Source organism: Aotus nancymaae, unplaced genomic scaffold, assembly GCF_030222135.1.
Source record: "Aotus nancymaae isolate 86718 unplaced genomic scaffold, 86718_ANA_hifiasm-v0.15.2.pri h1tg000029l, whole genome shotgun sequence".
Classification (NCBI taxonomy): domain Eukaryota; kingdom Metazoa; phylum Chordata; class Mammalia; order Primates; family Aotidae; genus Aotus; species Aotus nancymaae.
In genome coordinates, this window is record NW_026988442.1 from 43,747,516 (window position 1) to 43,759,576 (window position 12,061).

Genomic DNA, 12,061 nt, shown 5'->3' on the forward strand with positions numbered 1-12,061 from the left:
ACCCATTGAGAGGACTTGCTCCAGACACTAAAGCTAAATATGTTCATGTTTTAATTACGAAACCTTCACCTTCTCAAAAGTTTCAGCTACTTTTTTTTATATTTACCTGCATTTTCGCAGATGTTCTGATGACAAGTACTTCTATGATTGTTTTTACAAACTCAGCCACCCACAAATTACACTCCTAGACATATGTCTGTGTTGTGAAATAAAATATCTGGGCTTTACAAGCAGAATTATTTGCATCGTTTTCTCAATAAACAAGCAGATGATGGATTTCTAAGTAAGTCTCTTCAATTATTTCTATGGACCATAACAGAAACATATTATTTTGTAAATAAGTGGGATAAGATATACTACAGTAATAATTTTTTGTTTGGGAGGATTCTTTTAACTATTAACCCACAGGTTGCAAATTGTGGGCACAGAGCTTTAATTTTTTCAGATAATCCAATGTGAATGGTTCTGAGCAGGATATACACTCTCTGCTAGTTCTGCACACTCGTTAGTATTTCTGCTGTTGTCTTCACCACCCTGATTCACACATTTATATAACGGCATTTTTGTTTGGGACTCCCGTTTTAGGTTGATGGCCTTCTTGATTTATGAAGGATTTATAGTCCCTTTTTCCTCTTACTAAAAGTTAGTTAGAAGAGATAAAATCTTTGGCCTACGTATGGTTTTCTTATCTGTACATAAATAACGCTGCTGTGTAGGAGACTTATGGAAACGTATTCTTCAGTAATTTTCTTGGTTGATATTGCCATTGTCCAATAGAATTTTTCATTTTTCCAGAAATAGCCCCATTTGGAAAAAACTCCTGGAAATCAAACAAGTCTTCAAAGAAGCATTGGAGTGTAATGCTGCTCAGTGTCTAGTAACAGGAAAGTCATCTGCATTATGTTTAAGGAGAAAAGCAAAGGGTAAAATAGGCTTTCTCCCACTGGCTTTATTTTGCTCGGCAAAATAAAAACATCAACGTCAAGTACTAGATAGGGCTTTTTCTTGAAAGCTGGTTGCATTAAAGTGCTTTGCACTGGAGAGGTAATCTTTATCAACTCTTGAAAGATTTTTTTTGTCCCCAAATATACTTAGCTTCTTTCTTTTATAACATGACAGAAAACTGCACTAATTATAGCGTAGTGGCAAAACCTGGCTGAAATCAGTTGCTCTGTTATTCCCAGAACACAGGACAAATTCCCATTCTTAAAACAGTGATTTCTTTGTTTATAAGCGTCAGTGAAAATCCTCCTTCAGAATCAGAGCACTGACCTCATCATAGAGAAAAACAAACACACACTGTAACCTACAAGGTTAACCCTCAACTAGCTATCGCACCCACTGAACAAATCTCGGCTGTGTGCACAAGAAATCTATTTCAAAGCGATATAAAAACCATTCAAAAACGTCCTCCAATAACCATCTTCTTTAATTTGAACTGCTAATAATTGACCATGAACAGTGAAAATTAAACACCTAGTTCGTCCGGTTTAAATGGTCGCTGAGACTGTATAGGCAATTTCAAAATGGGCACCGTAACACACAGCAAACCTATTTAGAGCTGAACGAGAATCTTGCACTGGGTTTTCCTTGCTCTAAGTGACAAAGTAAGCTGATGCTCATAGCACATTGGACTACAGCAAGAGAAAGGGGGAGAAGCAGATGGGAGCATCTCCTTCACTGTCATGAGCCCAGTGAGTAAAAGGAGTGAGGAAACCCTCTTTTGTCCACAGATTTACAAATACAAAAAATAAATAATATTCTAAGACAGTACAAATGCAAATACTGTTCCCTGTGTCAATTACATACAGCATGCCTACATAGAGAGAATGATAATTCTTCATTCACAGACAGGACACATGGCAGTGCACTATTCAAAATGCTTTGATAATCTTAATTTTTGTTTCTGGTGCTGAGATATTATGAAAGGAACTGCATTTGCAACTTATTAAATACTTCCAGGAACAAATAATAGTTCACTTTTCTTGGGACTTGTAGTTTTGAGTAATTAATCATCCATGGAGCAGGAGCCAGTCAGGAGATACCCGTTGGTGCCACTGGTGCCATTGGTGGTTGTCGCAGTGTGGGGATTCTTCCCTGGAGGTTCCGAGTCCTCATCATCTGAGCTAGACTCAATATCACTTCGATCATCCTTGGACACCTGTGGAGTAGAAGCAGGTAAGTATAACCAGCACCTAAGAAATCATCAAGGTACAGCATGCTAGAGGCACATGCAGTCATACACAAAGGTAAACAGATCCCAATGTTAAAAAATAATGAAGAGGCTGAGAACACTGCCATACCAATAAGTTCCCCTTCATTGGAGGGACAAAATGTAGGTGACAAAGTCATTTATGAAGGAATGTAAGTATCACGGAGGGCTAGACTTCTGAGCTCTTTAAGCTATCTTTCCATATTGAGAATGCACTAGACAATGAATTCAGCTTTTACTCAAAAAGTAGCATACTGTGCCACTGGAATGGCGTCAAAGGAATTTGGTACAAATGGATCAATTTACTCATTGATGATCACATTCTCCTTGAGAATAATTTAAAGTCACCTCTCAACCACACCAATGGAGACAGTTACTAGCTCAGAACATTGTTAAAAAAAAAAAAAAGGCTGGGTGCGGTGGCTCACGCCTGTAATCCCAGCACTTTGGGAGGCCGAGGCGGGTGGATCACGAGGTCAAGAGATCGAGACCATCCTGGTCAACATGATGAAACCCTGTCTCTACTAAAAAATACAAAAATTAGCTGGGCACAGTGGCGCGTGCCTGTAGTCCCAGCTACTCGGGAGGCTGAGGCAGGAGAATTGCCTGAATCCAGGAGGCGGAGGTTGCGGTGAGCCAAGATCGCGCCATTGCACTCCAGCCTGGGTAACAAGAGTGAAACTCTGTCTCAAAAAAAAAAATCCCTATTTGGCTTTGTAATGCATTGTTTTATGATTACATTTTTATTTTTTGTATGCTATAATTAGAATTTTGTTTTATATGTCACACAACAAATGGCAGCAGGAGGCATCTTTTTTTTTTTTGAGTCAGAGTCTTGCCCTGTCACCCAGGCTGGAGGGCAGTAGCCTGATGCCTCAGCCTCCCGAGTAGCTAGGATTACAGGTGTGCTCCATCGCACCTGGATAATTTTTTATTTTTAGTAGAGACAGGGCTTTACCATGTTGGCCAGGCTGGTCTGGAACTTCTGACCTCAGGTGATCCACCCACCTCATCCTCCCAGAGTGCTGGGATTACAGGTGTGAGTCACCGAACCTAGCCAGGAGGCATTTTAAGAACCTGCTGGGTGGGGTGGAGCTTAAAATATTTCCTGAGGAAAATCTGAGTAGATCATCAAGAACTGGCTCCCATCCTGCCAAATCTCTTCAATCTTCCATTCAATCTCACTAAGTCACATGGAGGTCAAAATAAGGAGAGAAGATTTAAATCTATACATTATCATAAAGGATGAGAAAAATCCTACTGTCTAGCAAGGAAGTAATTTTTGGGGGAAATTAAGAAAATACTGCTTTTAATATAAAAATAGTTTGAACCTTCTATTCTGTAAGTCTAAATTAGGGTAACCGTTTTTACTCAGTAGGCCTTAAGATTTTTGATCACTGCTTATATTTTTCAGTGGCATGACAAAAGAGACCTGGTAGCATCCCTTCATAGGAATTTTCCCAATCTGGTCCTCCTGTGATTCTCTAGAGGAGGGCTGGGGAGGTTGGCAAAGTCTCTTGGGAGGTATGGCAGAATTAACTGGGGCTTTCCCATATCACATCTTCTCTGTGCTACCACTGCGCTCTAACATGAGAACTCTGGACTCCCTCCACCCTGCCCAATTTGAGAAACTACAGTTCCTGGGGAGAAGGTCATCTCTCCCCAGGTGGGTGGGGTCAGGAGAAAGCTGAGAAGTACTGCTTTATGCCAACCAGTGGTGATGAAGTAAATATCACAAAAGTGAACCTCACTCCAATGCCCTTTGAGACAGGACTAAACTCACAGAGGCCATCTCCAAAAAGATTTAGATACTCAGACTCCGAAATGGCTAAAGATAACTGAACTTAAACACTGTGAGTCACAAAGCCAGCATTATAGCAAAGCTCCATTATGTTAAATCCATTAGTCATAAATAGAAAACTCCAGATTTACAGTGATTAATTTACATATGCATGCTTAGTCAGATTTTTAAAATTGCACTTAGAAAAGTCTATACTTACGTTACCTTCAAAGAAAGGACAATTTAGAATATCTTAAAATAGCCCAGAGAAAGATGACCCATGGCCAAGACGAACCTTACTGTCCCAGGTGAGAGCTGCAAGGGCAGCCTAAGGTATTCTGAAGCCTGAGATCTAGAATAAAATTAATCATCAACTCTCTTCATAAAGTAGAAGGAATACGTTGAAGAGCAGGCAACATGTCTGGTAGAAATAATGCAATTAAGGACACAAGTAATCAAATCAGCAGCGTTCTTGCATAGTTACTGATACATTGACAGTGTTGTGCGTGTTGATTAAATTTGTATCCAAATGAGGACAAGAGGATTTTAAAATAGAAATGTTCATTTTAAAGAGTGAGAGGTCATACAGAAAAAATGAACTTTAGCTTCTGAAAAATTAGTTAATCAAAATATATAGGATTTATATTAGAGCTGGTGCTGAGAAGTGGCTTCATAGTGCATGACTAGATGCCCTGACTTTCCCTGCAGAAGAGGCCAGCTCTGATGACCTTGCTGAGTCAGAGTGGTTAGGTACCACTACCCTGTCGCCCCGGGCAGGTCAGGCACACAGCTGATGCTCAGGCTTCCCTTCTGCTCTGTGTTGATCCTTTCCCTCTCCCCAACTAGCTCTGTTTCTCCTACTTTACTTTGGTCTAGTTCTGTCTTTTAGCTAACACATTAAACACCAGTGAAAGAAATTCTTCCTCTCTGGTGGATCATGCAATATTTAGCAGAATACAAGCTCACACCAAAGGGCCTCACAGAGCTGTCCCTTGCAGCTCATGGAACTTCAACTCACATGAAGCTTCTAGCCAGTGCCAATAGGTTAGATAGAACAATATGCACGGAAACAAAAGCTCGGAGTGCTTCTCCAACAGGCAAGAGGCACTCAGGACAGGGATAGAGACAGAGGAGAAACTTACATGTAAAGGATTCCACTTCCCAGCCTTCCAGGGTAGCAGAAGGAAGAGAACAAACAAGAAAATGTCACAGAGAACGATCTGGAAAAGTCTCTCTGCTCTACGCAGGGATTGGGGGAGGGGGACCTAGGAAGCTTTATTCAAATCAATCTCAAATCCATTTTTAACCAAAAAGATTTAACTAAATCTTGTTGAAAGTCATGAACAGATTTTTCAGTTTGAAAGAAAGATTTGTTTCAACAGGCATACTGCACCAAGCGACCCTTCTCATAAAAGGAAAGAATTAAATTTCTGTTCTGTATAAATATAATCAGAGGACGTCCAAGGTTGACAGGAAGAGGGAGAGAGAACACAACAAATAATATATTATTAAGTCTAAAATTACAAATGCATATCATTGGGTGCCATCGCCAGCAAAGGAACACTAAAAGAGAAGGAAATGACATTTTCATTTATGTTTCTAGGTGGTTTTGCTCAATTCTTAAGAAAGAATGCAAATTTTGATGAAATATGACATAGTAAATAGTTGATCCAGAGAAATTACAAAAACAAACATTTCTAAGACATATTGGAAAAAGTGAGTTGTAGCTTACCTTGCCTCTTGAAACAGCTTTGCAAGCTATTTTCACAATCAAGTAAGACCAGAAGCAGTTCAACCCTTGTACTAGCAAGAGCAGTAGGTTAAAAACCCACCAGGAAGGGTAAGGTCCAACGATCTCCCAGCTTTCAAATAATGTGGTATTTAACACCCTAAGGAAAAGAAGAACGTGATTACTGAATGTGGCATTTTCCTTTGCTTTTCAAGGAACTCTAGTCACTGCATACAAGCACAAGGTCAACAATGTCTCCCGACTACACCCTCTCTGGCAGGATGGTATGAAAGCTGGCCAGGTACTTAGAAATGTCATTTCCTGAAGAATTACCCTGGTGGTGTGACTTTCATTTGGTTTTAGGTTGAATAATATATTTTTTCCCTATTGACTTCTTTACAAACTATGATAAAATAAATATGAAATTGACCATCTTGACTTTTTTAAGTGTACGGTTCATTGGCATTAATGTTGTGCAACCATCACCACCATTCATGTTCAGCACTTTTCATCTTTCAAAACCAAGATGCTGTACCCATTCTACTAGCCTGCATCAACCACCCCTCCTTCCCGTCTCTGAATTTGACTACTTCAGGTACTGCATAAAAGTAGAATCACATAGTATTTGTCCTTTTGTGACAGGCTTGTTTTATGTTCAAGGTTCATCCATGTTGTAGCATGTGTCAGATTTTCCTTCCTTTTTGAGACTGAATTATATGCATATACCATATATATTTATGTATGTATTTATTTATGGTACTTTAGGTTCTGGGGTGCATGTGTAGATCATGCAGGATTGTTGCTAGGTACATACATGGCAAGGTAGTTTGCTGTCTCCATCCCCCCATCACCTATACCTGGCAATTCTCTCTATGTTATCCCTCCCCAACCTCTCCACCCCCTGCTGTCCCTCCCTGGGGTCTGTTAGCCCCTCAACAACAGACCCCAGTGTGTGATGCTCTCCCTTCCCTGTGTCTGTGTGTTCTTATTATTCAACACCTGCCTATGAATAAGAACATGTGGTGTTTGGTTTTCTGTTCTTGTGTCAGTTTGATAAGAATGATGGTTTCCAGATTCATCCATTCCCTACAAAGAACATGAACTTATTCTTTTTTATGGCTGCATAGTATTCCATGGTATATATGTGCCATATTTTCTTTGTCCAGTCTATCATTGATGGGCATTTGGGTTGGTTTGAGGTCTTTGCTATTGTAAACAGTGCTGTAGTGAACATATGTGTGCATGTGTCTTTATAATAGAATGATTTATAATCCTTTGGATATATGCCCAGTAATGGGATTGCTGGGTCAAATGGAATTTCTATTTCTAGATCCTTGAGGAATTGCCACACTGTCTTCCACAACTGTTGAACTAATTTACACTCCCACCAACAGTGTGAAAGTGTTCCTATTTCTCCACATCCTCTCCAGCATGTTGTCTCCTGATTTATTTTTTTAATTTTTTATTCATTTTTTATTTTTTTCCTGTAATCCCAATGCTTTGGGAAGCTGAAGCAGGCAGAGTCTCCTGATTTTTTAATGATCGCCATTCTAACTGGTGTGAGATGGTATCTCAATGTGGTTTTGATTTGCATTTCTCTAATGACCAGTGATGGTGAGCATTTTTTCATATGATTGTTGGCCTCATGTATGTCTTAAAAAGTGTCTGTTCATATCTTTTGCCCACTTTTGAATGGGTTTGTTTGTTTTTTTCTTGTAAATCTGCTTTAGTTCTTTGTAGATTCTGGATATTAGTCCTTTGCCAGATGGGTAGATTGCAAAAATTTTTTCCCATTCTGTTGGCTGCCAGTTCACTCTAATGACTGTTTCTTTTGCCGTGCAGAAACTCTTAAGTTTAATTAGATCTCATTTGTCTATTTTGGCTTTTGTTGCCATTGCTTTTGGTGTTTTAGTCATAAAGTCCCTGCCTATGCTTATGTCCTGAATGGTTTTGCCTAGGTTTTCTTCTGGGGTTTTTATGGTGTTAGGCCTTATGCTTAAATCTTTAATCCATCTGGAGTTAATTTTAGTGTAAGGTGTAAGGAAGGGGTCCAGTTTTAGCTTTCTCCACATGGTTAGCCAGTTTTCTCAACACTATTTATTAAACAGGGAATCCTTTTCCCATTGCTTCTTTTTGTCAGGTTTGTCGAAGATCAGATGGTTGTAGATGTGTGGCATTCTGAGGCCTCTGTTCTGTTCCATTGGTCTATATCTCTGTTTTGGTACCAGTACCACGCTGTTTTGATTACAGTAGCCTTGTAGTATAGTTTGAAGTCAGGTAGCATGATGCCTCCAGCTTTGTTCTTATTGCTTAGGATTGTCTTGGCTATGTGGGCTCTCTTTTAGTTTCATATGAAGTTTAAAGTGGTACATATCATATTTTATCCATTTATTCATTGAAAGAGACTTGGGTTGCTTCTACCTTTGGGCATTGCAAATAATGCTGCTATGAACATGGGTTTACAAGCAGCGCTCTGAGTATTTATGTTTTGGGCTTTTACCCAGAAGTGGAGCTATTGGATCATACATTTCCCCCTTCACTTTTGCCATCATGTCTTCCATTAATTTTCATTCATTTTTGGGTTGTGATTCTGTATCTACTTGTTAAAAGGCCTCTATGATCTTTGAAGTTGCTTTTGGGCTTTAAATAAATGTGAAGAATGCCCCTCAATGCCTATACACTGCAAGAAAAGAGACTAACTCCTAAACATTAGTTAAGTACAAGCCATATGCCTAGCACAGGGAAAAACACAGTGGTTAGAATATGAGTGAGACCTAGGCTTATATCAGATAGAAGAGTCATTAGAGTGTCCTTAATTTTGTAAGGCTTCTTCTGGAAAGGCATTGATGACTGAAATATATCATTTTGAAGTGATGCCCTGAAATGAGTATTGGAAGAATTTTTGACAAAAGTGATTAGAGTACAATGAATGTCTTTAGTTTTAAGAGTATGTAAGAGCATGTACTTGAATTAGGAAAAATTATTTGAGGTAACTAGTTCTCTCTGTAATCTACCATCAGAACTAGAATGAATAGCTACTTGGAGCAGATACGCAAAAGGCTGGTTTTAGTGCTTTGCTCTGGTCCCTGCCTGTGTCTGCTCCTAAGCACTTGGTAGTTGATGCAGATCAACTATTGCTGCCATAGAGAAGCATATTGCTTCCACAGAGAAGCACAGCACCTGCATAATTTTGGAACCATTCTTACTCTCTGCTCTCCTCCTAGCTTACCCCAGGGATGGTTTGGAGACACACAAGAAAACTCACCTACATGCATTTCTACCACCTGCCACTGCAGCACTTTGCTGGGTCAATCTGATTCTATAGGAGAGGCTAGGTGGACAACACTTAGTGGCTAAAGGGAAGGGAGAGAAACTATTGAATTTAACACATAGACCACTCATATAAGAACAGAAGACAAATAGATAATTTTAATAAAAGAAACTGTGATGAGAGCTTTGAGAGAGGTTAGAAAGTTCTCTGTGAATTCAGAAAAGAAGAAAACAGACTGGGCGTGGTGGCTCCCGGCTGTAATCCCAGCACTTTGGGAGGCCGAGGTGGGCGGATCACCTGAGGTCAGGAGTTTGAGACCAGCCTTTAGTAGAGATGGTTTCAACATGGCGAAACCCTGTCTCTACTAAAAATACAAACAAACAAAAATTAGCTGGTGTGGTGGCATGTGCCTGTAGTCCCAGCTACTCAGGAGACTAAGGTAGGAGAGCTGCTTGAGCCCAGTAGGCAGAAGCTGCAGTGAGCAGAGATCATGCCACTGCACTCCAGTGTGGGTGACAGAGTGAGACTCTGTCTCAAAAAAAAAAAAAAAAAAAGAAAGAAAAAGGGAAAAGAAAGAAAAAAATAATAATTATTGCAGTTGGAATAAGAGGTTGAGAAAAAAGGAGAGGCTAGGCATGGTGCCTCACTTCTGTAATCACAGCACTTTGCGGGGCTGAGGTAGGAAAATTGCTTGAGCCCAGGAGTTTGAAACCAGCCTGGGCTACAGAGTGACCGTCTCTATATAAATAAAATAAAAATTAACCATGTATGGTGGCACACGCCTCCACTCTCAGCTACTCGAAAGGCTGAGGCAGGAGGATCACTTGAGCAGGAGTTGCAGGTTACAGTGAAGCTGTGACTGTGCCACTGCACTCTGGCCTGGGTGACAGAGGGAGACCTCGTCTCAAAAAAATAAAGGAAAAAAGAGAATGAAAATTGAAATAGACAAATAGGTTCTTCCCCACCCCCGATTTCTGCAATCGCTATTTATGGACTAGAATGAGACTAACAGTTTGTCTCCAAACTTATCTTTAAAGAGTAATACATAATAAACATGTTAAAATTCAAAAAACAATAGGATGGAACTTAATGACTTGAATTTTACAAGTCATTAAAAGAATAAAACCTCATGAATACAGTTGTATTCACTCTGGGGAAGGGGGATAATATTAGGAAATCTATTAGTATCACATAGGCCAAATTGGTATAAATGTAATGATTTCAACAGCACCGAAGACACTTGGTAATGTTTAATTCCTCATTGTTGATGTTTAACTATTAGAATACAAAGGATTTTCCATGATTTTTTAACCCTTTCAAATCAGCATATTAATAAACACCAGAGTTACTTCCTTTAAAATCAGGAAAACCATGGACAGCCAGTATAATCATTATTATTTAACAGTATTCTGGAAGCTATGGCCATTGAATATAGCAGAGAATCAGAGACTTAATTTCAAATACATAGACATAAAATATCTATAAATATTTTTAAAAGAGCAAATAACCAAAATATCCTATAACAGGAAATATTAAAAATTTAGTTTTCGGCCAGGCGCAGTGGCTCACGCCTGTAATCCCAGCACTTTGGGAGGCCGAGGCGGGCGGATCATGAGGTCAAGAGATCGAGACCACCCTGGCCAACACGATGAAACTCCGTCTCTATTAAAAATACAAAAAAATTAGCCGGGCATGGTGGCACACGCCTGTGGTCCCAGCTACTCGGGAGGCTGAGGCAGGAGAATCGTTTGAACCCAGGAGGCAGAGGTTGCAGTGAGCCAAGATTGCACCACTGCACTCCAGACTGGTGACAGAGCAAGACTCCATCTCAAAAAAAAAAAAAAAAAAAAAACTAGTTTTCATTCTTATTCCAGAAATTGTTTTTGCATTTTAAAAATTTATCTATTTTACTTTAAGTTCTGGGATACCTGTGCAGAGCCTGCAGGTTTGTTACATGGGTATACATGTGCCATGGTGGTTTGCTGCACCCATTCACCCGTCATCTAGGTTTTAAGTCCCACATCCATTAGGTATTTGTCTTAATGCTCTCCCTTCCTCTGCCCCCAACTCCCGACAGGCCCCAGTGTGTGATGTTCCCTTCCCTGTGTCCTTGCGTTCTCATTGTTCAACTCCCACTTACAAGTGAGAACATGCGGTGTTTGGTTTTCCAGAAATTATTAATAATAAATTATTAATACTTAATAAATACAAGTAATTTATAAAAATGACTAAATTAGGATAATGCCTATATTCCTGCCTTGTTTAAAGAGAAGCAGTTATCTCTTTAAACATCAGTTTGCAGGTCAGGGGACAATAAAGCTCAACTCCGTGGTAGTGAGGAAGGACTCACACAGCTTACACTTCTCTATCTCCAGCACCCTGTGAAACACCCGGAAGTAACATGTTTGCTAGACATGTTTGTTGATTGACCATGTGTTTGCTAATCCAACAATCCAATATGCAGAAGGCGGCTCTGGAATAATAAAAATAATTTTATTCAAAACTAGCTCTGCTTCTCGACATACTACACATTTTGATATTCAGAGAAACTTGAGTTTCCTTTGAACAGAGAAAGACGTTCTGTGTAAATAGTAACAATGACTGCATTACGCCATTCATTATAAGTTAACCTTTGCTGGATGATAGGTTGAGAAGCTTTCTCGCCATTGTGATGCTAGGCCTGATGCTACTGCTTGGCTTAATCTGAACAGGAGGTCAGAGCAGTTGTTGGCGACATGGCATTCACATTAATTTCTGAAACACGGCATCGGGATTTATAGGCTTTGCCATGACTATCCAGTGGCACCTCTGATTACTTCTGAGATGCTGCTCAAAAGTAATGGGATGTCTTTGAAAATCGACTTGGCTGCCTGTAGAGACACTTGAGAAAATACAATCAGTGCACCAAATGGATATATCTCTCAGTGAGAAGCACGGTAGGTAAAACAATGTATTAGGAATTTATAGAGGGAGAGAGAGAACATATGACACCTGGACTCTAATAAACAGAAAACCCAGGAAAGAGCCTTTGTTTGGGCACAGAATGTTACTATTGAGGAAACTGTTCTT

General features: G+C 39.7%; 1 protein-coding gene across 2 annotated transcripts in view; it reads right to left on the reverse strand.

Annotated features, from left to right (window-relative positions):
• Window positions 1–1,408: 1,408 nt before the first annotated feature.
• Window positions 1,409–12,061, reverse strand: part of CERS6 (ceramide synthase 6) — a 328,855-nt gene continuing 318,202 nt past the window's right edge. Inside the window, exons 9-11 of one of the 2 annotated variants that reach the window (XM_012440540.2) lie at window positions 5,725–5,881; window positions 5,135–5,158; window positions 1,409–2,161 (exon numbers count right to left, since the gene is read on the reverse strand). In XM_012440540.2, coding sequence (XP_012295963.1) covers window positions 2,009–2,161; window positions 5,135–5,158; window positions 5,725–5,881 — 334 coding nt within the window. In that variant the 3' untranslated portion in view covers window positions 1,409–2,008. The remainder of the gene's footprint in view (window positions 2,162–5,134; window positions 5,159–5,724; window positions 5,882–12,061) is intronic. The other variant, XM_012440541.2, reaches the window with a different exon arrangement.